Consider the following 24,539-nt stretch of genomic DNA (forward strand, 5'->3'; position numbering starts at 1 on the left):
TAAAGACTAACAAGATGGTTTATTAGATGATGAGCTTTCGTGGGCCAGACCTAATAAACCATCTTGTTAGTCTTTAAAGTGCTACATTGTCCTGCATTTTGCTTCAGCTACCCCAGGCTAACACGGCTACATTTCTATGTCTTTAAGTGCACTGTGAAGGCTGAAAAATAAGAGGACAAAAGAGTTGGAAATTTTTGCTGATTTTTGAAATGACTCACAGGAGGTGGAAGTGACTTCTTGACATCTGGGCCGGATTAAAAAAAAGCGTGTGACCAGTCCTTCCATGGTGTGTGCCTTCGTGTGATAGAGTACGAGCCAAAGCAGACCAGAATTGTGGAAAGCAAGTCCCTAGACAGATGTGAGCAAGGCGATATTCTTGGTGATAGGAGTGCCCGGTGCTCAGAAAACAGTGACAGTTCAGGAAGAGGCTGTAGGAACTTCTGTGTTAGGAAAAGGTTTAAAGTACTTGGGATGTTGTAGCTTACGGCTACATTTGGAAAACTACAAGCTAATAGGTATGAGTCAGCTTGCATTTGTGAAAGGCCAATCTTGTCCCAGGTTGCTTTCTAAAATAACTAGACTCGTGAGGTTCCTGTTCTTAGATTCCACTACATAGCTCTGATACTTGTAAGATGCTTATTTGGGACCTTTGCATCCACATCTAGGTTTCTTTGGATAGCACTAGAAGAGCAGAATTAGGCCTACATTACAGCAGGACTGTGTCCATCCTGGAGGACTGGGGTCTGCCCTGTGGATTGCAGACACTACACGTGCCCCGTAGTTAGGCACGGACAGTTAGCCTTTCCTTCTGGGCCACTGAAATACGGTAAAGAGCAAACCCAGGAGCTAACCGCACCTGTGTTGTGTGGGGTTACTTAGAGAAGTTGTGCCTCAAAACTTAGAACTCTCCTTCACAGCACGGATTAGCTGGGGACAGAATAAAATGGCATCTTTCCAGATTTGGGGCCTGGTGTACGATTGTAAGGCACACCAGTTTAACTAGAACAAAAGACAGGACTATGGAGCACTTTAAAGACTAACAAGATGGTTTATTAGACCCACTTCTGGCCCACGAAAGCTCATCACCTAAGAAACCATCTTGTTAGTCTTTAAAGTGCTGCATGGTCCTGTTTTTTGTTTCAGCTGCACCAGACTAACACGGCTGCATTTCTATCACACTTTAACTAGGAGTGAGGAAGGTTTTGGAGAGTGTTCGGTACACTAGTGCCAGCCCCTGCATGGTCATTCTGAATTGAGCTGAAGGGTGGCTGATTTGGGTTTAGCATGTGTGTAACTGCAAAGATGTTTACAAGGTTACTTTCTGAAATCGTGTTTACATCCCTAGTTCCCTCGGTGTGTCTACCCAGTAGGGTGTAACTCGAAATAAGCTGTGCAAATCAAGCTACATCCATTGTGTAGTGGATTTCGAAATTGGGAGTGTCAAATCGGAGCCCTCTTCCTCCAGCTTCCCTTCCCCCTCGTACAGTGAGGGTCACAGGAGTCGGAGTAAGAAGTCCTCCAGCTTGACAGTATTTCTAGATTGTCGAAATAACTGCCTGCTGTGCGGACGTGGACTAAGTTATTTCTAAGTAATGTTGCTGTGTAGACGTACTGGGATTTGGCAGGCAGCTGTCTTGTGGCTGCTCTCTCTAATCCTTTCCTATTGGAATTGGTGCCCTAGATCAGCCCTAGTTGCCAAGTGTTCTGGGTGTCTAGACGCATAGTGAGTGACCCGGTGCAAGGCCGCGTCTTCCTGCACAGGCCCCGTGGCCCCTTCGTGGCCGTCTCCTGCTCTAGTTTGCAGATGCCCTGGTGAATGTTGGTTGTTCAGGCTTTAGGTGTCAAACCAAAGCCAGCGCACCATCCCCTTGGATCCATGTTGAAAGGGGCAGAGGTCCTAAGATTGTTTCCCTCCGAGTTCTTGACAGATGGAAGCCGCGCTCACATCAAAGAGGTGGTTTTGTCCCAGGGCTGCCTCTCCCTGGTGTCGGGTGAGGGCCACTGCTAATTGCTTCCAGCACTGGGTCTTCAGTATTTCTGGTCCCGATTTAGCTGTGTGCACAGAGCCTTGTTTGGGTGGGAGGAGAGGAACCAAGCTAATGCCCTGCTGGTGTCCCTGCCCCCTCACGCAAGACTCCCCTGCCATGGGAGCTGCCTGTCAAGGGTTCCCAGGGCTGAGCAGTGTGACCGGACTGGAACAGCATGTCCCCGTCCCCAGGGGTTGGCACTAGGGACAGCATGTGCCTGGGGTAGAATCCAAACCACGCTCGCCGGCGCTGGACCTGCATGCCTGCCGCGCTCACGTGGGAGACTGGCACGGGAGTTCCTGCAGCCGCCTGGAGGGCTTGGCCCCCCAAGCAGGCTGGCCCAGTCGTGAGCTGCCCCCCTCGAAACGGGCGTGGACCGTGACGCTGGCCTGCCCCTGGGTTGCTAGCGAGGCCTGAGCATTCCTGGGAAGGAGGGGGGCTTGCTCTGTTCGTTGTGCATAGCAGGGGTGTCAGATGGCTCCGGGGGAGGGAAGAGTTCCACGTTTAGATACAGCTCATGGGCTGGGGTGTGAATGGGGCCCTGTACTCCCTGCAGTCTCCAGCAGCGCTCCTGGGGTCTGCAGAGACACTATGTAGGAAATAAACCTTCTCAGCATCTCTCTGCTCAGCACCTTACTGCTTACTCCATCTGGGCCAGGGAGGCTGTTCCTGTGCTCTCCTTTGCCTCGTCCCTCCTCCTGCCTTTCTCAGTTGCAGAGTCTCACTGCGCTTGCTTTCCTGCAGCAGCTCCCAGTTCCCACCCCGCCCTTCTCCCCTGGGTTTCACTCCCACCCCCTTCTCCCCTAAGGTGATCAGCAAAGCACTAATTAACGTGGGCATGCAGTAGGTCCCCTCCAGGCATTAGCGTTCACACCCGTGTACTGGACACAGTCCTGCATTGGCTACACCGGGTACCCCTCTGAGTCTTAAGTGAAAGCTGAGACGCTGCAGGATATGCCAGGTGACCCACGGGTTTGATACCCCAGTGTCGATTGTTGTCATAGACGTGCACCAGTGAGGCCAACGCTGTGTGGTTAATGGCAACACTCTTGTAGCACATGGGAAAGATTTGGGACCCCTGGGTATGCAAAGTGGCATATCAGAATCTCCAGAGGGTAGTCGAGTTAGCTCCCTAAAGACTAACTGCTGGACTATTCGTTGTTTTATAAGAATCGCGTCAGCACCCCATAGCAAGGCAGCCGTACTGCAAGCCCCATGCATTCACAGACCATTAGCCAGGTCTTAGGTAGCATGAGATCGGCTTAACAAAATCACAAGCCCTTTAAAAATGGTACGGTTAGCACTTGCTTGCTTTGGCCGCTGGTTCTGAGCCTTTGGGTCGCTCCCATGTCACGTTTCCACTGCGACGAGGAGAGCTAGGTACCTGCCGACCTCTGTCATCGCTCCTGGAGCTGGGGCTCAATTAGACGGACAAACATTGCAAGAATCACGCCAAACCAGCCCCAGTTGGCAGCACTGCTCTGGGCAGCAGTTGAGGCTGGAACAATTCAGTGGAACCGGTTGGTGGAATTGAAGTTGGCAGAAGGCCCCGTGGCTCGTGGTGGAACTTGAGAAGTACCAGGGAGGAGAGGGGGGGCTCTGACCCCAGGAGTGTTCAGTTGCACCCATTTCCATCACTCTAGCACTACAAGAGCGTCGCAGTCAGTAGGAGAGGAGGTGGGGATCTCTGGGCGCTTTGGAAGCTCGCTCTTACTGTTGGGTGGCTTTTCCTAATATCTAACCCTTGTTGCAAATTGAAGCCCCATTGCTTCTTGTCCTGCCATCAGTGGGCATGCAGAACAATTGATCGCCTCCTTTTTGGGCAGGGGTGGGGAACCTAAGGCCCGAGAGCTGGATGTGGCCCCTAGTTTGCCTGGATCTGGCCCCCGAGACTCAGGGCCCCCCTTAGCAATGGGGATCCCATGTTGGTGCTCTAGCCCCCGCCCCACTGCCCCACCGCGGGGCTGGAGCACACAAGATCTAGTAAGCTGGGCCCCCCAGGCTCTGGTGTGCCCGGGGAATGTGGGGCGTGCCTCTCTCCTCAGTTGAGGGCCATATCAATGAGGGTTAGGTGGCTTTTTCCTTGCTTCTCACTTGATTTTTCTGTGGGTCAGTGCCCCCCCTCCACCCAGTCCCAGAAAAGGCTCCTCACCCCTGTTTTGGGGACAGTTAACGTACTTGAAGCCAGTAATTAGGTCTCCTCTCAGTCGTCCTTTCTCATAGGCTGGGTCACCTAAAGCTTTTAGCATTTAATTGCGCTCGTCTGGACCCTCTCCAGTTTGCCCACATCTTCCCTCCCGTGCGGTGCTCAGAGGCGCACGGTAGTGCCAGCTGAGGTCTCTGTGCCAAGTAGAGCTGGAACGGAAGGTTTATTAGCCCTTAGGGACACGGCGTAGAACAGGCTGCTCCTCACAGGAACCAGAAGCAGCCAGCACTGTCCATCTTGGGGAGAGGGGCCCAGAGCCAGGACCCTGCCCCTCTCCCTGTCCCCCCCCCCCCACACACACACACTTCCCCAAGCCAGCGAGACTCTCACACACCCCCAGCAGCCCATCTCCCAATGCAGCCAGCCCTGACCCCAGCCTCTATCCAGCTTCCCGGGCAGAAGGTGCCACCTGGTCACACCCCTCCCAGGTTCAGGTGACAAAGCATCCGCCATGGTGTCCGGGCGGGAGGCTGTCACTCCCAAATGCCCATCCCCATCTCGCGACTGGTGCAGTGCCCAGGGAAACTGAGGCACACGTGCAGGGTTGCTGCATTTCAGTAGAGACCACATGCAACGTCACAAGTGAACAGAGCAAATCTAATCCCTGCTTTGACCACTCCCATCTCCATGGGAGGCTTGCGCTCCCCCTCCCCGCACCGTGAGCGACTCTGACCTTCCCTGAGCAGGGGTTTCTGTGCCACATCCCAGCACAGGGCTGACCCCCAGGAGTGCGGGTGAGAAGCTCAGACCCGGTGAAGGAACGGTCCCTGCGGGGTGTCTGTGGAGTGGGTTGTGGGAGTCGGAGGGAGAGGCAGCATTTGGGCAGGTGACTCCGACTTGGGAGCTGCCCTCTCCCTCCAGCTGTTCAGTAAGGGGGCTTCCTTCCTGTGGCTTTTCTAACCCCCCTCCCCCCGCACGTCTGAGATCCCTGCTGGAGGGGCACCCGCTCTAGTGGAGGGGCGGGTTCTTGCTGGCAGTCCCTAGCTGACTGGGGGCCCGGGCCACCTGGCCGATCCCCCGGAGAGGTGGCCTTGTGACTCAGCAGCGGTAGAACCCGTCCGGGCTGTGCTCCTGTCTGGGCTGCGAGTGCTGGGCTGAGCTGGAGGCTGTGGTTTTCACGGCTGGCAGGAAGCTGCCAGACGGCAATGAATCAGCACACAGACCTTGGCAGTGGCCTGGTGGTGGGTGAGTCACCAGTGCCTGCCTGTACCAAGGGCGTGTGCACATGTCTCTGTGCCGCGACGTCAGGCCGCATCTCCAGGGTGTATGTTGTGGGGCCAACTGCCAGCACCTTGTTGCTACGGCGTGCTGGGCGTCCTCGTCTCCTCCCGCCGCCGAGCGGTCCCTGCCTCACCGCCCCCCTTTGTAGGTTGTTTATTCCCCACCCCTTTCCCCTGGGGCTCTGTAGCTCCTTGCTCAAGTGCTGGGGAGAGGAGGGTACCCGGCATTTCACCCAGCTGCCGCCGGGGGCGGATTGGTTGAATGTGACTCCTGGTGGGGCGCTGTGGCCAAAGAGTGACTGCTCTTTGGAATGAGTGGGACTACTGTACCTCTCTCTTTGGCGCTGGCGTGACCGCTGCTGCCGTGCTGTGTCTGGTTCTGGGCCCTCTGATCCGGACAGGTGTTGATGAGATGGAGGGTGTCAGAGAAGAGCTACGGAAATGACAGACGGGTTAGAAAACCTGCCTTATACAGGCTGAGCCTCTCTAGCCCGGCACTCTGGTCCGTCTACATCCGTGATCCGGCAGGATTTTAGTTTGCCTGGTGTCCTCTTGGCATGGGGGTGGCCGAGTTTCCTGTCGTCCCGTAAGGTTCGTTTACAGCCCCCGGGCCTGGCTCTCAGTGTTCTGGGCTGGTGTTTAGCTCTGCTTTGCCCCTCAATGTCTTCTCGGAGCCCAGCAAGCCGCAGCAGTGTTGGGATCGCTGCTAGGCCATACTGCCCTCCCGTGGTTTGGCAAGCTCTCTGGTTTGGCACCGGTCGGGTCCCAAGGGCGCCGGGCCAGAGAGGTTCAGCAGCTCAGTCTGTGTAGCTTGTCAGAGGGACGATGCCGGGGTGACCGGATCGTAGGCTGAGTTCATACACAGGGAATGAACAGGGACTCCTGGGCTCTTGGGGCTAGCAGAGAGAGGGCTGACCCGATCCGACGCCCGGTGCTGAATCCAGACACATTCAGATGTGCAGAAGGAGCAGGCTTGGAACAGCGAGAGCAGTTAACCGCAGGGACCATTTGCCAGGCGGGGGGAGTCTCTTTAAATCGGGGCGGGCTGTTTTTCTAATCTCGGGGATCTGCTCTGGGAAGGATTTCGGGGCAGGTCTCTGGCCAGATGATCTCGGTGCTCCCTAGAGGGGAAGAGAAGACGGGCACGTGAAGAAGTAGCCCATGAAACCCGACCCACTCAGCCTGGGGGCGAGAGGGGGCAGAACGCTGTTGCTGGGGGGTCGCAGAGCGGGAGTCGCTGGACTCGTGGGTGATTGACACTCTTGCCCCCTCCTTCTGAAGTGAAGTGCCTCCGTCCAGTCCTCAGCCAGCCGGCCCCAGGCGCTGCAGCGACTAGGAAGTCGCGTGGCTGAGAGGCGGGGGTCCTGCCCCCCACGACATGGCTAGACAGTGCCCCCTCTCGTGGCAAGCAGCGTCGCTGATCTGGGGGCCTTGTGTTTGCAGCTGGAGGACTGTACGCTGCAGCTCTCGCCGTCGGGACAGTACTTGGATCTTGACCTGTCCCTGCTGGAGCAGAAGGATGAGCTGGAAGGGTTCTACGAGGAGATCAGGTGCGCTGCTGCTGTCTCGTGCATACCTGTCTGAGCCCCGTCACTCAGCAGGCTGCCCAGCCAGGCGCTGTGACCCGGCCTGCCCCACTTCCACCTTCTGCAGGTGCCCCAGTTACAGAAAGCATCAGCCGTTGTGTCCGTGACTCTCACTGAAATTGCCATCCCCATCTCAGTATTGGGTCAGTGCCAGGGAAACCGAGGCGCACACAGGGTTACTGGGGGGCAGTAGACATCACTTGCGATGTTGCAGAACAGACCGAGTGAATCAGTCCCCCTTGCATCCCTTTGTCACACCCACGTGCTCCGCTGCTGTGTAACACGTGGCACGAGGCTCTGGTGCCCGTTGCTGGATGGAGCAGACAGGCCAGGGGCCCGCAGGGGCGCAAGAACGCCTGACACCGAGTCGGTCGGGGAGCCGCTCCATTGCCAGCTGCTTCCTGGGTGTTAAGAGCCGCTGGGCCGAGAGCCTGGTCGCAGACCAGCTTTCAGTAGGACAAACTCTAGGGCAGCCTTTGCGGGGGGAGACGCCGCAGTGGCTGAGGGACGCTGGGAGAGCCACGTGGATGGCCCAGGAGCCGCCTTCCCTGTCTGGATTTGGTTTCTGGGGCGAGGCCTCTGCCCTCAATAGCCAGGTGCTGCTGGTTTTCCCCCTGTCAGTGGTGGGGCTGGCTGCGTGCTGGGCATGGGGGCTGCTGGTTTTCCCCCTGTCAGTGGTGGGGCTGGCTGTGTGCTGGGCGTGGGGGCTGCTGGTTTTCCCCCCGTCAGTGGTGGGGCTGGCTGCGTGCTGGGCGTGGGGGCTGCTGGTTTTCCCCCCGTCAGTGGTGGGGCTGGCTGCGTGCTGGGCGTGGGGGCTGCTGGTTTCCCCCCTGTCAGTGGTGGGGCTGGCTGCGTGCTGGGCATGGGGGCTGCTGGTTTTCCCCCTGTCAGTGGTGGGGCTGGCTGCGTGCTGGGCGTGGGGGCTGCTGGTTTTCCCCCGTCAGTGGTGGGGCTGGCTGCGTGCTGGGCGTGGGGGCTGCTGGTTTTCCCCCCGTCAGTGGTGGGGCTGGCTGCGTGCTGGGCGTGGGGGCTGCTGGTTTTCCCCCCGTCAGTGGTGGGGCTGGCTGCGTGCTGGGCGTGGGGGCTGCTGGTTTTCCCCCCGTCAGTGGTGGGGCTGGCTGCGTGCTGGGCGTGGGGGCTGCTGGTTTTCCCCCGTCAGTGGTGGGGCTGGCTGCGTGCTGGGCGTGGGGGCTGCTGGTTTTCCCCCCGTCAGTGGTGGGGCTGGCTGCGTGCTGGGCGTGGGGGCTGCTGGTTTTCCCCCCGTCAGTGGTGGGGCTGGCTGCGTGCTGGGCGTGGGGGCTGCTGGTTTTCCCCCGTCAGTGGTGGCGCTGGCTGCGTGCTGGGCGTGGGGGCTGCTGGTTTTCCCCCTGTCAGTGGTGGGGCTGGCTGCGTGCTGGGCGTGGGGGCTGCGGGAGAGGCTACACTGACTTGAGGGCTCTCGGGGTGCTCTGCGAGGGAGGCTGTGGGTGACGTTCACGGTGACTTACCCGCTTTCCTCTTCTTCCAGCAAAGGGAGGCGACCAACCATCATCCTGCGCACGCAGCTCTCGGTCCGTGTCAATGCCATCCTCGGTGAGTCCCGACAGCCAAGAGCTCTGGGCCCCGCCCTTCTGTGTTCCCCACGGCCATGAGCAGCAGCGCTGTGGTCTGTAGCCATTTGGGGCCTGGCTAATCCGGCCTGTGGGCTCATGCGTGAGCTCCGGGGGGCTGGCTCCGTTCCCAGGCTGCTTTGCACTCCAGGATTCTCTCTGGCTTCCTGTCTGGTCGTCCATGGCTAGAGCGGAGCAAGGGGGCAGCCTCTCTCAGGTGCTTGCTCGATGACCATGTGTGACGGCGCGTTGGGGTCCCCCGCCTCCTGCACCCCCGTAATGGCACAAACTGACTCCACCAGCCAATAGAATAGAGGAAATTTATTGCTTCTCCAGGATACAGCACAGCACAGATGTAATCTGGTTCCAGGGCAGGCCTAGGATGCCTCAGCCCCCTTGAGATGGGGGAGGCTGGGCCCCTAAATTCCAGCCCCTTTCCCTAGGCTGTCTCCTCCATGCTCCCAGACAGAAACTAACTCTCTTCCAGCCCTGCCCCCCAGCCAAGGGCGGCATTCCACCTTCCTTTGTTTCTCTCCCAGGGGGGATAGCTGGTAGGACAGGTTTGGAGCCCCTTTTTGCATAATGACTCACCCCCTGCCGTCCTGGGCCGTGCTGCAGCCAGTGGAGGTCACCCACAGCCTACTGCCCAGCATTGCAACCAGCAAAGTACCCCCACTACGTCACACTGTGTGGACCCTGCCATGGGGCGGGAAGGAACTTCCTCCAGACCAGAGCGCCAGCAACCTGGAGAGGCTGCACCTTCCCATGCAGCCTGGAGCATGTCGTCCTTTCCGTCCTCTTCTTCCTTGTGGCTCACAGTAACCTGAACTCCTCTGGGCTGTGTGAGGGGTTCAGTGAGCAGCTGCTAGGGGTCAGTGCTGGATGGACCAGACTAGGAGACCTGGCCCCACATGCTGACTATGGCTCTTGGGGCCGAAGGGGTTAATTCTTCTCTGCATGCAGAGCCCAAGTACGACAATACAAAACACATCGCAGGCTACAGATATTCTGGGTCGCTTAAGTGAGCCTTAAATAGAGCCTTGGAAAGTACCCACGGCAGGCTCCCGTGGCCACGGACCCCAGCGGCGGGTCAGGCAGCCAGTGCTGGGAACCAGCCCGGCTCCTCGGAGCTGGGTCTTTCCCTGCTCCTGTGCTCGGCGGAGGGAGGAGGAGGAACCCTGGGGGGCCGTTAGTGAAACCTAGCACTGCAGCCCGAGCCCCTGCTGCCGGGGGAGCAGGCGTGGCACGGGGCCAGTGGCCTGCTGAGTGTGGGGGGGAGGGAGGCCCGCGCTGAGGCCACTGGTGCTTGCAGTAGGAGCCCAGGGGAGAACCGCGGGGCGGCTTCCCGGCGAGCTCAGACCAGCGTTTCCTGAAGAGCAGGTTCCAGCCCTGCGTTTGGGAGGGGCCAAGAGGGATTGCACGCGCCACGTACCCCCCCCCCCCCCCCGTGTCATGCTTTCACTTCTCTAGGCAGTCTGTCTGGGCGTGGGCCCTGGTCTGGAAGGTGCAGCAGCCCCTTGGCTTTGTGCCTGGAGAGCCCCCTTCCCTGCAAGCCGGGACAGCCCCTCCCTGGGTTCCTGCGGAGGAATTGTGCAATCCCTTGCCTAGAGTGCAGAGGTCAGGGCTCCGTCTGTGGGGACTTCCCAGCCCTGGCTGCGGCCTGCTCTGCCTGTGCCTGGAACTCTGACAGTCGGCAGCGGGGGGCTGAGGACACAGGAATGGCAAGTTAGTCCCCGTCAGCCTTCCTGAAATCTTCTGAAGGCTGCTGCTCGCCTCCCGAGAGCCCCCACCGCCCCCGGCTGGGCCGCGCCGCTGCTCGCCTCCCGAGAGCCCCCACCGCCCCCGGCCAGGCTGCTGCTCGCCTCCCGGGAGCCCCCGGCCGGGCCGCTGCTCGCCTCCCGGGAGCCCCCGGCCGGCCGGGCCGCTGCTCGCCTCCCGGGAGTCCCCGGCCGGGCCGCTGCTCGCCTCCCGGGAGCCCCCGGCCGGGCCGCTGCTCGCCTCCCGAGAGCCCCCGGCCGGGCCGCTGCTCGCCTCCCGAGAGCCCCCGGCCGGGCTGTCGAGACAAAGCGGTTTGTGCTTTAGTAGCCGCCTGTCTGACGCAGGAGTAAGAGGAAGCCAGCAATACAGCTCTCACCCCAGCTCATCACATTATGCTGCAGGCCGTGTCCGGGTGCACGAGGCAGCGGTGTTCCCAGTCAGCGGGCAGCGATCGTGTGCAGGAATCCGCAGCCTGCGCTGGGCAGAGGCGTTTCTCTAGCCCAAACCAAACACGGGCGCTGCAGCGCTCTGGCGCAAGCCGTCCTGTGCTCAGCGGGAGAGGAGCGTTGGCTGGGACCCTTGCTCCCCCCAGCTGCAGTTTGCAGCAGCACCGGCTTTGGGCCAGGCCATCAGAATCTGCTTCTTGTTCCTGGATACGGGACTTGTGCCCGCGGCGCGTCAGGCCCAGGCCTTGTGTAGCTCACGGGGCAGGCCCTCTGCACAGAAAGACGGAGCGCGGCTTTGCACCCCGGGCGCTGGGGGCTGCTGCTGGAGCCAGCCTCGCTCAGACCGGGCGCTGGGGGCTGCTGCTGGAGCCAGCCTCGCTCAGACCGGGCGCGGCTGCTGCAGGGCCCTTACCCTGTTGTCCGGCTGATTCAGTCACTCGTGCTTTCTTGTCCTTTTCCTGCTGGGCCTGCAGCTCCTCGCTCAGTCCCCTCACTCCACCCGTGTCAAGCCCCTGCTGCTTCTGGGTGCCCTGTGTAAGCCCTGCCCAGATCTCCGGTCCCTCGCGCTCCGCTGGGGGCAGCGGGGAGCACGGGTGAGGCTGCCTTAGTGCCCAGAGATCCGGGCTCTTTTCTCCTCCCCTTTAGTGCTCCCTCTGCTGTTTGAACTACTCCTCTGCCCCGGGAAGATGCCCTGAGCTGCTGCCTTGTCCCTGGAAAGGACGGTCCCTAGGGGAGCGCAGGGCCTGGGGCCAGTGCCCCTGGCATGGGGCCCAGGGAAACCTCTGCTGCAGGCCCTGCTCTGCTCCACCCTCCCCAAGCAATGCGAGGCAGGGAATTATGGGGGGCCTCTCCTGCACTCACCACTGTGGCTCTGCTCCACCCTGCCTTCCTCCGCCAGCCTGCTGTGCCCCGGTTTGCCCTGGGGCCGGGCCGCCCTGCTTCCCACTGCCACGGTGAAGCTGTGCCGTGCCGGGAGAGGGCAGCGGGGTGCAGCAGGGCAGGCTGCCGGGTTCCAGATCCCACTGCCGCGGTGTGCATGCGTGTGTGTTTGGGGGTGTTGACCTCCGTCCCCGGGTAAACCCCCAGGCTGCCCTGGGACCCAGCTGTGGGCGGTTGAGGCGGCCGCCACGGATCCCCAAAGTGCGGGGCCTGAAGCAGCCCCTCAAACCGTCCTGTGGGGGGGATGCTCTGCCTCTGGAAGTCGAGTGCACGGGCTGCAGTGCGGGGGGAGGCGGATGGCTTTGCCAGTGCCGTTACCTAGGACGTGCCTGCCTGCCATGGCCAGGCCCAGCTCGCTGCGGGGGCTCCCGCCCTGGGACGGGCTGGCTGCAGTGAGGAGACCTTTCCCCTGCAATCCCTGCTTGTCTAGCAGCCGTGTGCGGACAGCAGCAGGTCTCCGAGGTCTACGAGGGAGAAGGGGCCAGGGCAGGAGCCACCCCTCGGGTGCGAGGCGGAGGAGTTTCTCAGGGGTGCGCTCTTGTAGGAGCTCAGAGGGGGAGGGGAAGTATAGAAAGGTCTGTCTGGGGACACACTCTATAGGGCATGCAGATCTGCATCTCTTCTTCCCGGGCTCCGGCCTCCGTGAGCCGTCCCTCGGGAGCCAAGAGGGACCACGGCGTCGCCCACTGCAGGATGTGCCGGGGATCGGTGCGGGCTCTGCTCCGTGCCCAGAGACGTACAGCTTGCCCAGCGCGGCGGGAGAGGGTTTCGCCTGTCTGTCCGGTCGCTCTAGGAGGTGGGAGCGCAGGCCTCGTGGCGTGTCTGCACTCCCCAGCCGTGTCCCGCGGCCACCTCGTGGACCCTCTGTCCACGGCAGACTAGTTCTGGGCTTCCGTCGGCATGAGTGGGCAAAGGGCTTGGCTCCGCAGAGGCTGCGTGGGGGCTGCTGACCGGGGCAGGCTGCCCAGCGGACAGCCCCCAACACGAGGCCCTAGAGGACCGCTGGCCAGAATTCTGCTGTGGTGCCCTGGGAGAGTCGCCTTTCACCTGGCTGGAAAACCCCTCCGGTCTGGGCTGAGAACGCCCCCTCGTGGCCCGCCCTGGGGAGGAGCCGGCTGGGGCTGGCCCTGATCCCGAGCAGGGGAGAGCAAGGGGTCATGCTTCTCCTCCAAGTTCCTGTTTCTTCTCTGCGTAGGAAGCCAGGGGATATTTATAGCTTTGTTGTGCAGAAAGGACACAGGAAACTGGGGCGTTCCAGATATCCCCGCTGCCAGGCCGCCAGCCGCATGTCTGCTTCCCTGGAGCTAGGGCTCGGCCTGCCTGCAGCCAGGGGCGCCGGGAGCTTCGCTGGGCCTCCCTGAAGGGAGCAGACTCACTGCTGGGGGCGAGCGGGGGCGGTTCCGGCCCCATGAGGCACTTCCGCGGGCTGGGACTCGAAAGCAGCGGTTGAGAATGGAGGGGGGGGTCAATAACCTCCTCTGAAAACAGACCTCGGATCTCTGTCCCTCGTTTACATTTCAGTTTCAAAGCCTTTATTGTTTAAAAAAGAACCCGGCTGTGTGTGGTGAGAGTCGGCGTGTGACAAAGGGCCCTGCGCCACTGGCCTAATGTTCTGAAACGGCCAGGGATGGGATCTGAGGCTGTGGGCGATGGGGGGGGGGGGGGAAGTGCCAGGGGGATAGAGCTGGGGGGCGCAGGGAATGCAGGGCCAGGGGTAGGTCTGGGGCTGTGGGCGATGGGGGGCGCAGGGAATTCAGGGCCAGGGGTAGGTCTGGGGCTGTGGGCGATGGGGGGCGCAGGGAGTGTAGGACCAGGGGTAGGTCTGGGGCTGTGGGCGATAGGGGGCGCAGGGAATGCGGGGCCAGGGGTAGGATTGGGGCTGTGGGCGATGGGGGGCACAGGGAGTGTAGGGCCAGGGGTAGGTCTGGGGCTGTGGGCGATAGGGGGTGCAGGGAGTGCAGGGCCAGGGGTAGGATTGGGGCTGTCGGTGATAGGGGGCACAGGGAGTGTAGGGCCAGGGGTAGGTCTGGGGCTGTGGGCGATGGGGGGCGCAGGGAGTGCAGGGCCAGGGGTAGGATTGGGGCTGTGGGCGATAGGGGGCGCAGGGAATGCGGGGCCAGGGGTAGGTCTGGGGCTGTGGGCGATGGGGGGCGCAGGGAATGCGGGGCCAGGGATAGGTCTGGGGCAGTGGGCGATGGGCGCAGGGAGTGCAGGGTCAGAGCTGGGGTCCAAGGCTCTGGAGCGCAAGGGGACAGGGTCCAGGGACCTATAGAGCTCATTAGCGTGTCACATCGGTGGCCCTGACAATCCAGCGCTTGGTTCTGGGGGTTCCAATGTCAGGCTGTGCGCCCTTGCCAGGAAGAGAACCCAGGGTACAGGGCCGGGGTGGGGTCTGTGGCTGGGGGAGTAGGGGGTAGGGGCACACAGGGCCAGGAGTGGGGCCCTTTCATGCCCTCTCAGGGGCAGGGGGGCCTGGAAGTTCTCTGGGGTGTGGCCAGGCTCCCCAGCCGGGGCACGGTGTCTGCATCCGTCTCCTCCAAGCGTCGGTGCAGCTGGCGGGCTGGGGCGGTTTGTCAGCGCGGGTTCCACGACGGGGTCGTTTCCTGAGTCTGGCTCTGTCCTGACGCCCCAGGCTGGCCCGTAGCCCATCCCGTCCCTGTCTGGCTGCCGGGCGGCAGGGGGGCCGGGGTGATGCTTGGCCTGAGCGTGTGTCCCTGCCTGGTGCCGCTGTTGCCCTAGAGGGTGCAGCTTCAGAGAGCAGGGCACCTCCCTTGCTGGGGCGCGGGGAAGCGAGCGGCTCAGCGGGACGCAGGCCTTGTGCCGTGGCAACCGAATGGGATCTGGCGCCTTCCCCGGGGAGCGGGTCCCGTGCCGGCCCCAGCGTGGCCACTGGGAGGCTCTCGAACCCTTCTAGTGGGAGGCCCGCGATGCCTGGAGACCCCTCCTGGTTTGCACAGCAGTGCCTGGCGTTCGGGCTCAGCGCTGGGCCTGAGGTGAGGGGTGAGCACAGCCCTGGGGCGCCCCCCTGCGCTGGGTTCTGCCAGTCGTTGCAGTGGGCAGCAGGTTGGGGGTGGGCAGGACCCCTCGGGTCCCCCCGCCCCGTGTGGGGTAGTCCCAGGCCCAGCGGGTCGCCTGTCTGTCCCGCCCTGCCCCGAGGTGAACGGCCCATGAGGCAGTGGCCCCGGCCCGTCTCCCATCCCCTCTGCAAAGGGAGCGAGCCCGGCTGAGCCCCAGCCACAGCGTCTCTGCCCGATAACGCAGCGGCTGCCTCCTTCCCTTCCAGAGAAGCTGTACAACTCGCAGGGGCCGGAGCTGCGGCGCTCCCTATTCTCCCTCAAGCAGCTCTTCCAGGTAACCTCCCCCCCGCCCGCCCGATAGGCCCTGTGGCACTAAGTGATGCTGGGGGATCCCATCAGCTCCCCCCCCGCTACTGCTTTGGGGGATGAATTCCCCCTTCTGTCCGTCCGTCCTCTCCCCCTCCCCCCCGCCCGATTCCTGCTGCCCCCATGTGCGCACTGACAGCACGCGCCCGCGACGAGGGCTCTGGCCCGAGGGCTGTGTGGGTTTGCTAGCCCAGCCTGCCCCCGTACAGCACGTGCTGCCGGCACGCCCCCTCCTCCCCCCCGAGCTAAGCCCCTTCGTTTGCAGCGTAAACCGATCTGTAATGACACGTTCCCGGATTTTTACAAAAAGCAGCTGGACACAATTCAAGGCCTTGATCCGCTGAATAGTCCCCCATCCTCCGGTCACGTTAGCCCGGATCTTTACCCAGACACATCAGTTTTGCCCTGGTTTTTACTGTGACAAACACTGATACGTTCCTGGGGAAATTCAATCAAGACTTGGCTCGAGAGACCCAAGGTACAGCACAGGCACAGCCGGTAACGGTCCTCCCATTGCTCCCCCCACCTTGCCCCGGAGGGTACAGCTGGCATTGGCCCCTTGCCCGACCAAGTCTGCCCTAGCTGCAGGGCCTGGGTAGCCCTTGGACTCTCTCACCCTCAGCCCCGCCTTAGTGGGGGCTGCTCTTCGGCCTCCTGCCCCCAGCGCTGCGGGGTCTGGGGCCCTCAGGCGGTGCCACGTGCACTCTTCTCTGCTGCAGGAGGACAAAGACCTGGTGCCGGAGTTCGTCAACTCGGAGGGGCTGACGTGCCTGATCAAAGTGGGGGCAGAGGCCGACCAGAACTACCAGCACTACATCCTGCGAGGTGGGTGACGGGCCGGGCCTGCCCCCAATGGCCGTGGGGCGGTGGGAGCCCCGCGCACTGGGCTCTGACGGCTCGTTCCCTCGCAGCGCTGAGTCAGATCATGCTGTTCGTGGACGGGATGCTGGGTGTGATCGAGCACAACGAGACGGTGCAGTGGTTCTACACGCTCTGCGGGAGCATGGTGAGTGCAGCGGAGCGCGCCTGCCTTGCCCTGGGGGTAGTCGCCTGCCCCCGGGATCTGTCCGGGCTGGGCACTGCTCTCTGTCAGGCGCGCATGGGGACCCCTGGTCGGACGACCTCTCCTTCCGCCTCCCTGCTACCTCCCGTTCCATCAGCGACCCGGCCAGCCCAGACAGCTCCGTCCCACGGCGCCCCGGCCCCGGTCTGGGCAGACCCCGGCGTGGCGTTCCACCCGGGCTCCCTGTCGCACGTACTCAGGCTCCCTTCGCAAGAGCGGGTCAGCACAGGGACGGCAGCACTGCAGATGTGCCCGCTTCCTCGCGGTCCCCCGCGTGCGCCGTGCTTCGGGATCGGCGCCGGACGCGGTCCCTGCTTGCCCGCCCGGCCCTGCTTCCGATCTGCCTGGGGCGCGGTAAGAGGAGGGGCGGGAGCGGCCTGGTGCCCTCGGCCGGGGGGAGAGTTACTGTGCTCAGCAGCGCTCGCCGGTCTCCTACCCACCCTGAAGGCTCCTTTCTCACTGACCCAGAATCTGCCAAGACCCCCCCGCTTCTTGCTGCCACTGGACTTCTGAGACTGTAGGCTGGGCCGGGCCTGAGGGCCACATGGGGGTTCAGAAATTGTATGGAGGGGGCTGGGTAGGGAAGCCAGGGGGGGAACTCCCTCTCCCATAGGACCTCCTGCGCTCTGCCTCTTGGCTCTCCCAGACTCCCCACTTCCTATTCAACCCCCACGTTCCCTGCTTCCCACCCCCCAGCACTTCCCGTCTGCCCTCCAGCCCCCTGACCACCCTCAGGACCTCCTGTCTCTGTCCAGCCCCCCAACTGTCCCTGCCCCGCCGTCCGGAGCACTAGGGCTGGCAGTGTGGCAGGCTGAGGCTGCGGGGGAGGGACGAGGGGCAGGGGGCTGCACAGGAGGGGCTCGCAGACCAGGTATGGCCCACGGGCTGTAGTTCACACCCCTAAGGGCACCTTGTGCCCAGCTGCAGGGGGAGTTGTGAACAAGGCTGCCTTCTCGCCTTGCGCCTGTCAAAGATACAGCCCTGCAACAGCCAGCCCCAGCCCCTGGGGATCGATGGCCGTGTGGCACAGCCGGCTGGCCGATCCTGGCCAGGAGCCAGGGCGTTGCGTGCTGGCACCTACCTCTCCCCTAGGTGCTGAGGTGCCGGGCAGCCGCCGGGTGCGAATCGGGTGCAGTCCAGGGAGTCCCTGACCTCCCAGCCCTGTAACACGCCCTCTGTCTGCCCAGTACCGCCTGGTGGTGAAAACGGCGCTGAAGCTGCTGCTGGTGTTTGTGGAGTACACGGAGGCTAACGCCCAGCTCCTCATCCAGGCTGTCAACACGGTGGACCAGGCGCAAGGTGAGCACAGCCCCCGGGGCTGGGGGGAGCCTGCGGTGCCGGTGCCCCTGGCACGGGACGGCGCCCGCTGGCGTCAGGGAGACGCAGAGGCCTGGCCGGCTGTGCAGAGCTGGGTTGTGGTCCCGAGGGGAACTCGCTGCCCTGTCTGCGTGCTCTGAGAGCCGTCCCTGTGTCCTGGCAGCCCCTCGCCCGGGCCTGGCCGTGAGTCCCCATCCGCCGTGAGCGCGGTGAGCCGGGCGCCGCTCCGTCAGGAACCTGGCCCCCTTCACTCTGCAGCCGTCTCCTCTCCAGCCATGCGAGCCGTGCCCGGCTCTGGGGAGAGCTGTGCGCCCGCAGGGCGTGGGACCCTCCTGGGCCAGCGTGCCGCAGACAGAGGGAGGCCCCAGGCTGGACGGGCAGCGGCCAGGGCTCTGGTACTGCGCTGGACGGGTGGCCTGGCTCTGCCTTAGCGGTGCCCCAGCGACCTCTGCTGGCAGGTCGGGGTGTTGCCGCATCTATCCCTGCGAGGTTAGCGTGACTGAGGGCCCTGGGCCGGGAGGTGCCCCACTACTGCTAGTTACCCGGCCCGCGGCGGCGCTCGCATTTCTGGGGCACGTCCGAGGCTGCTTTGTGCTGCAGTGGCCGGTCGCTGGGGGGGCCGCTTGCCAGCTTGCGGTGCTCTTCCCTAGGGGCCTGTCCGTGGGCGAACCTGGTGGCGATCTTAGACGAGCGCAACGGGGCTGACACAGAGCTGCTGGTCTTCGCCATGATGCTTATCAACAAGGTCAGTCCTGTGGGCGGGGCGCAGGCCGGCCCACCCCCTCCCCGCCCGGGGCAGCTGTGGAGCGGGCTGGCCTGACGGCGTGCCCGTGATGTCGCCCAGACGCTGGCGGCCCTGCCGGACCAGGACTCGTTCTACGACGTGACGGACTGCCTGGAGCAGCAGGGCATGGAGGGCATTGTGCAGCGCCACACGCAGGGCAAAGGCCTGGACCCCGACCTGAAGCAGCAGTTTGCAATCTACGAAGTGAGTGCTCCGCCTTCTCCTGGGCCTGCAGCCCTCCGTCTCCCCTGCCCCTGGGGCTCTGGGTGCGCCACGGTCACCCCGCCGCAGCAGCCTGGCCCGGGCAGATGCCCCGCCGGTTCCTGGCATGCAGATGCTGCAGCGTCACTGGGCCGTTGGGACAAGCGCCCCCGGGGAGCCTGGCAGCGAGGGCTGTGACAGATGTCGCCACATCCCTGCAGGGGCAGTGCCGTCCCCGGGGCACCGCTCTTCCTCCCCCTCGCTCTCCCGGGGGCTCATCACCCTCCGACCCCCAGACACTAACATCAGCAGTGCTCGGGTGAGTGGCGGCTAGCGGGGAGCTGCCCCGGTGCGGCTGGGGGCACTGGCGCCTCGGGGGCATTGGCCCAGGCTGCCAGCAGGCTCAGGGTCACACTCGTGTGAAGCCGGGAGGTTCTCTCCCTAGCCGTGCCGGCTGGAAGTCGGGGTCGCAAGGCCAGCGCCGTGCCGGAATAGGCGGGTGGGTGGGCAGGGGCATGCAGGCAACCCCTGAGCCCCATGGCAGCGTGGGACCAGAGGGCCCTCCCCGTGTGCCCTGGCATGCCCTGCCCATGTGCTGTTCTCAGGGCTCGCTCAGGCAGGAGGACGGAGAGGAAGAGCCGCTGCCAGGAGTGCGCAAGGAGCGGAGGAAGACGGACGAGAACCGGCGGGGCCGGCGCTCCCTGGGTGGCAACGCGGATGCCGGAACCGGCGCGAGCTCCCCAAGCCCGGCTGCAGAGAGCCACGAGCAGCCCAGGGCCCCCAGCCCGCCGAGGGAGCCCGGTGCCGAGAGGGTGACGCCGAGCAGCCCAGCTCCGTGAGTGCAGGGTGTTGGCCGGGGGAGGCAGGCTCGGAGCAGGGCTGGGCACTGGGGCTCGGCGCGGGCCTGGGCCAGACCTGAGGCAGTGGGCTGGGCATGCCCAGCTAGGGATCCGCTCCTCCCCCTCCCGCTCTCTGGGCCTGGCTCCGGGCAGGGCGCTCGGCCTGGCTGGGCACGCTGGATGCAGGGCCCCCCGCAGGCTCCAGGCCGGGCGCTATAGCCACGTCACGGACGCGTAGGCACAGGCGCCCCTCCCGGGTGGTCGTGGGGGGCGTGGGTTGAGTCTGCGCTGTGTTTCAGGCCCTGCTTCGAGAGCGTTTACAGCAGCACGCCCAACGTGTGGTGCGCTCCGCCGGCCGCCCCGCAGGAGAGGGACCACGCCAGCCCGGGGGAGAGGAGCATTTACAAGTGAGTGGCCTGGCCCGGCGGGAACTGAGGTGCGTGTGCTGGCCCGGGGGCACCCACAGCGAGGCACGGTGCCAGCCAGGCCCTGGGCAGAGCCGTCCCTGCCGCCTGACAGACGCCGCCTCCTGCCCAGTAAGGGCCCCCCCCCAAAGGTGCCCCAGAGTCGGTGTACACCGTGCCCACCAGCACAGCAGGGAGTCTGCCAGGTCGCTTGGCCTGGGGTTAAACGCGCCGTGTGGATGTTCCTCCCCGGGCTTTGGGGCACCCTCTCCCCCGGCCGGGTCTCAGGCTTTGCACCAGAGTTTCCTTTGCAGTGTAGCCCCCCTCCGGGAGCTGGAGCCTGGGCCTGGGCCTGCCTGCGCTCTCAGGCCCTCGGGGTGTGTCTGGCAGTGGGCGGGTGGCCTGGGGAGGCCTGGGCCCCCGCCTATGCAAGGAGGGCTGGGCGCGGCGGGGAAGGCCGGAGCCGGGAATGGTCCCTAGGCTTTGGAGCGCAGGGCTCGGGGGAAGCTGTCCTGGAGCGGGGGTGTGTGTAGTGATGGGCCGTGCCCTGGAGCCGGCGTGGGGAGAGCTCCCTGGGGGGCTGCCTGCTCAGCTGCATGCGGGTGTGTGGAGGGTGGCCAGCGCCCTCCCAAAGCAGGGAAGGGGAAGGCCCTTCGGCCAGCAGCCACCCTCCCTTCTCCCGCCAAGGGGGGTCGCTGCCAGTCCCGGGATCCCAGCCTGCCACCTGCCCACTGCTCTGCTGGCTGTGCCCCCGGGCAGAGCTCAGGCGGGCGGCGTCTCTCGCTCCAGCTCTCGCGCTCTCTGCTCCTCCTCTCGGCGCTGACTCTCCTCTGCCTAAACTTTCTTTCCTTTTTCAGACTTCACCAAACTGCCCCCGTTTGGTAAGTGACACGGAGGCTGAGCGTGTGCATGCTCCTCCCGCGGGCGGCGGCCTGGCTTCCCTCCCCGCCTGCGGCTGCTCTGGGCGCTGCTCGCACGAGGCTGGCTTTCTGATTCTCCCCCTCTGCTGCGCTTTGCCTGGCTGTGCATGCGCAGCGCTTCCTGGGACGCCTGCGTGGCGGCCCACGGCTGGTCGGCACGGCGCTTCCCTTCCTCTCCTGCAGCGGGCGCCTCCTAGGCGGACACAGCCCGGGCGCGGTGCCGAGCGCGCAGAGCGACCGGCTGCCTCTGGCGCAGGCCCCCGGCTGAGTAGTTCTGGTTGCGTGGGGAGGGCTCTCTATGCAACCGTCCCTCGTGCCGTTCGCTATGGGCCTGGGCAGCCCCCTGCTCGTGTGTTCAGCAGCTGGGTCTGCCCCGGGGCGTCTCTAGAGCCTGCCCCCGGAGGCTGCGATGCGTGCCTGGGAGCCAGCTCTGTTACCGGACAGCCCCCCGTTCGCCGTGGGTGTGCCGGGCACCATCCGGAAGTGCGGCAGGGATGGGGGGTGGCAGCGAAGGACTGGTGTGTTTGGGGACCGAGTGACCGGCGTGCGCTGTGCCCGGGGTGCCCGTGGCAGTTTGTCCCAGAGGCAGTGGCTCTCGTGTCTCCGGACGGGCCTGCCAGCAGGCCAGGACTGCTCTGGTGTGTGACCGGGGAGCCCTCCGCTCTGGTGTGTGACCGAGTGGAGATTGTATTTGCCTGCCTCACTTGTGATCTTCCATGGGATTGCGACCGGCCTGGAGTGACCCCGTGTGTGCCTCAGTTTCCCTGGGCACCGCACCAATAGCGAGATGGTGACCGCCTCCCACAGGGACAGTCACCTGACCTGGGAGGGGGAGTAACACCAATGGACACCTTTTCCCCCCGGGAAGCGGGACAAAGGCTGGGGCGGGCTGCTGGCTGGGAGAGTCTCGCTGGCTTGGGCAGGACCCTGGCTCTGGGCCCCTCTCCCCAGGTCGGATGGTGCTGGCTGCTCCTGGCTCCTGTGCCGATTAGTCTGTTCGACGCCGTGTCCCTGTCGACTAATAAACCTTCTGCTCTCCCGGCCGGCTGAGTCCCCTCTGGCCGCGGCTGGGGGGGGCAGGGCCCCGTGACTCCCAGCTGTGTGGATCTGCATGTGCCCCACCCTCCAGAGCTCTGGCTCCAGCAGAGGTCCCCTGTAACATCGTGCCGTTCCCGGCCCTGTGACCGTAGAGGTACCGCAGAGGTGGAGGGAGGCGGACCAGCCCCGTCCAGAGCCCTCCCGTTGGCTGGCTGGGATGCTGCAACGCGGGAGAAGGGGCAGGCGCAGAGCAGGGGAGGCTGGCATCGGTATAGCCACACTGGGATGCTAGCTCGGGGCCAGGAGAGCCGCCCTTTGCTCACCTGGGGGTTGTCCAGGAAAGGTGGGGTCCCACGCTGCAGCCCCAGGCTCTACGCTGCATTGAGACCTCCGAGTCCAGCCACCCGTACCCCCGGCTTCCTAGCGCCCTGCCCGCCCTCTGGTGGTGGTGCAGTGTGGGGTAAGGGTGTTAAGGACTAGTCGAGTCGACTAGCTGCTTCCCCCGCCTTTGCTGCCTCTATCCGACAGGGGCAGCAAAGTGGGGGGAGGAAGAGGTACTTCAAAGCAGCAGCACCGCATGGAGCCCCGGGTCGACTGTGTGGCGCTGCCCCTTTGAAACGCCACCTCAGGGCATTTCCGCTGAACCTGCAGTCAGCTGGGGAGTCCGCATGGAGCCTGGGGAGTCCCCAGCTGATCCCAGGTTCTTTGGCAATGCCACGAGGAGCCCTGAGCTGACCCTGCTCCGTGCGGCATTTCAAAGTGGCAGCGCCGCATGGAGCCCGGGTTCCACGGGGGGACTCTTGAGTCTCCCGCTGACCCCAGGCTCCATGCTGGTGCTTCTGCTTTGTAACGAGCAAGAGCCCCCGCTCGGGGGACTCCTACGTTTCAAAGCTGGCACCTGCGTGCAGTCGGGGGCTAGCGGGAACTCCAGCTGGCTCGGCTCCACCCAGGCGCCTCTGCTTCGAAATGCACAAGAGCCCTTGGGAGTCAGCGGGACTTGCCCCTGGCCCCGGACTGCACGCGGCGTTCCCGCTCGGGGCTCTTGTACGTTTCAGAGGAGAAATGCGGAAGGGCCTGTCGGCTAGAATAACCGATTGGTAACACCCTTAGTGTGGGGAAGCCTGACTCCCCCAAAGCTGGCTGCCCAGATGGCAGGGAAGGGGGGCCCTGGACGGTGGCCAGAACATGGGTCCAGGGGTCTGCGTTCGGATGCTGGCTCGGGCCCTGGCTCGGTGTGTGTGCGGGCAGAACGCGGTTTAAGCTGGTGCCTGAGCTCCCACTAGGGGTGGAAGATGGTTAGCCCCGTGCTCTGGGGGCGCTTTGCCACTTGTGCTCGGGCCCTGGGCCCTGCCGAGCCCCTCGGGGCTGCGGGCGGAGCGGAGCGGAGAGGCGGCTGCCGTGTGGAGAGCATGCAGAGCGTGGGCGCGCCGGTGGCGCTGCTATAACGGCTCTTTCCTCCCAGGCGTGAGGAGAGCCCCCCTTTGCACGGGGACAAGCCCGTTCTGAGGAAGTTTGAGTAAGTACAGACGTGTGCGCCTCTCCGGAGGCTGGCGCCGGGGGAGCACAGCAGAGCTCGGGTGCTCCGGGCCCCCGCTCAGGCCGACTGGGCTCCCCCACGGCTCACTGTGTGGGGTAAATGCCAGGGAGAGCAGCCGCCAGAGCGGAGAGACGGCGGGAGGCAGAGAGGTCGGGCTGGGCTGTCTGTGTGGCCCTGCCTGCCTGCTTGGCCCATTCTGACTGGGGCCGCCGCGTGCGCTGGGAGTTTGTGCTTAAACCTTTCCAGGTGCCCGGGCTCCCTGGTGGCCTCTGGACTGTGGCCCTCCCCTGCTTCCATGGGCCCCTGGGCAAGGTGGAGGGGGGCCAGCTGCCTGCTCCTGAGGGGTGGGGCTGCCCCCTCAGTGCCGCGTGCTGCTCCCGCCCATGGCAGCTGCCCCCTTAGTCCCTGGCCCCTGCATCGCCAGGCCTGCTGGCGGGATGCCAGAGCTCGGGGGGCCCGGCGCCGGTGTCCGAGACCGAGCTGTGCGGCGCAGGGCGCGGGGAAGGGGCCGTGTCATTAGCCTTGCCGCTGAGCGAATCGGGCAGCATGAGTGGAAACCGAGCAGCCGGGAGAGCTGGGGCCAGCCGGGCCCACGTTCTGCGCCAAGGCCCCTGGATCCGTGCGCCCTGCTGCGGCCTCCTGCCTCGGCGTCACAGGCGCCAGATCGTCCCGGGCTGGCGGGGAGTCGATCGGGCAGGCCGGCGGGGCCATGGCGGTGGTTTTGCCTGGCCACCCCCCCTGTAACTGGGCAGCGCTGGCTCGTGTGATCAGCAGGCAGGTCGTTCGCACCGAGTCCTAAGGAGGCGGGCGAGGCGTCTCGGCAGGCTGAGTGCCCGTTTCAGGCCAGCCGGCCAGCACTGCCACCGCGCCTGTTTCCCACCTCCCAGGGCGGCAGCAGGGCCGTGGGGCCAGAGCCAGGGTCTGTCTTGGAAAGGAGCGCTCGGCTCTCGGCGCTGTTCTGCGGCGAGCGGCACAGTGCCGGCGAGCTCTGGCAGGCTGCCCCAGCCCTGTTTTCGGTTAGCCAGGGCCGGGGCTGGGCTAGATTCCGGCACGCCCAAAAGGCCGATTTCAAGCAATCCCACGGCACGGCCTGGAGCCTAAGCCGCTCGGTGCCTCTGAACTCCCGGTTGGGCAGATCTCCCAGGACTCCCTCGGCCGGCCTGGGGAAGGAGGGGCTGTCAGCAGGCAGTGGGAGCAGCGTCCTTCAATCCGGTCGCTCCCCGGGCCTCTCGCGTGGCTGCGACCTTCCCCATGGCCAGAAGGGGGCAGCGCTCCGCACGGT

At 64.3% G+C, this 24,539-nt stretch overlaps 1 protein-coding gene across 3 annotated transcripts in view; it reads left to right on the forward strand.

Annotated features, from left to right (window-relative positions):
• The window catches only part of FHOD1 (formin homology 2 domain containing 1), a 47,994-nt gene that overhangs the window by 11,371 nt on the left and 12,084 nt on the right, over positions 1–24,539 (forward strand). For 2 of the 3 annotated variants that reach the window (XM_075940568.2, XM_075940566.2), the window contains exons 2-13: positions 6,897–7,003; positions 8,547–8,611; positions 15,055–15,122; positions 15,874–15,979; positions 16,066–16,160; positions 17,405–17,516; positions 18,185–18,279; positions 18,379–18,522; positions 19,125–19,354; positions 19,658–19,765; positions 20,620–20,643; positions 23,183–23,236. In XM_075940568.2, coding sequence (XP_075796683.2) covers positions 6,897–7,003; positions 8,547–8,611; positions 15,055–15,122; positions 15,874–15,979; positions 16,066–16,160; positions 17,405–17,516; positions 18,185–18,279; positions 18,379–18,522; positions 19,125–19,354; positions 19,658–19,765; positions 20,620–20,643; positions 23,183–23,236 — 1,208 coding nt within the window. The remainder of the gene's footprint in view (positions 1–6,896; positions 7,004–8,546; positions 8,612–15,054; positions 15,123–15,873; positions 15,980–16,065; positions 16,161–17,404; positions 17,517–18,184; positions 18,280–18,378; positions 18,523–19,124; positions 19,355–19,657; positions 19,766–20,619; positions 20,644–23,182; positions 23,237–24,539) is intronic. The other variant, XM_075940567.2, reaches the window with a different exon arrangement.

The sequence above is a fragment of the Pelodiscus sinensis genome, chromosome 12 (genome assembly GCF_052426305.1).
Source record: "Pelodiscus sinensis isolate ZL-2025 chromosome 12, ASM5242630v1, whole genome shotgun sequence".
NCBI lineage: Eukaryota > Metazoa > Chordata > Testudines > Trionychidae > Pelodiscus > Pelodiscus sinensis.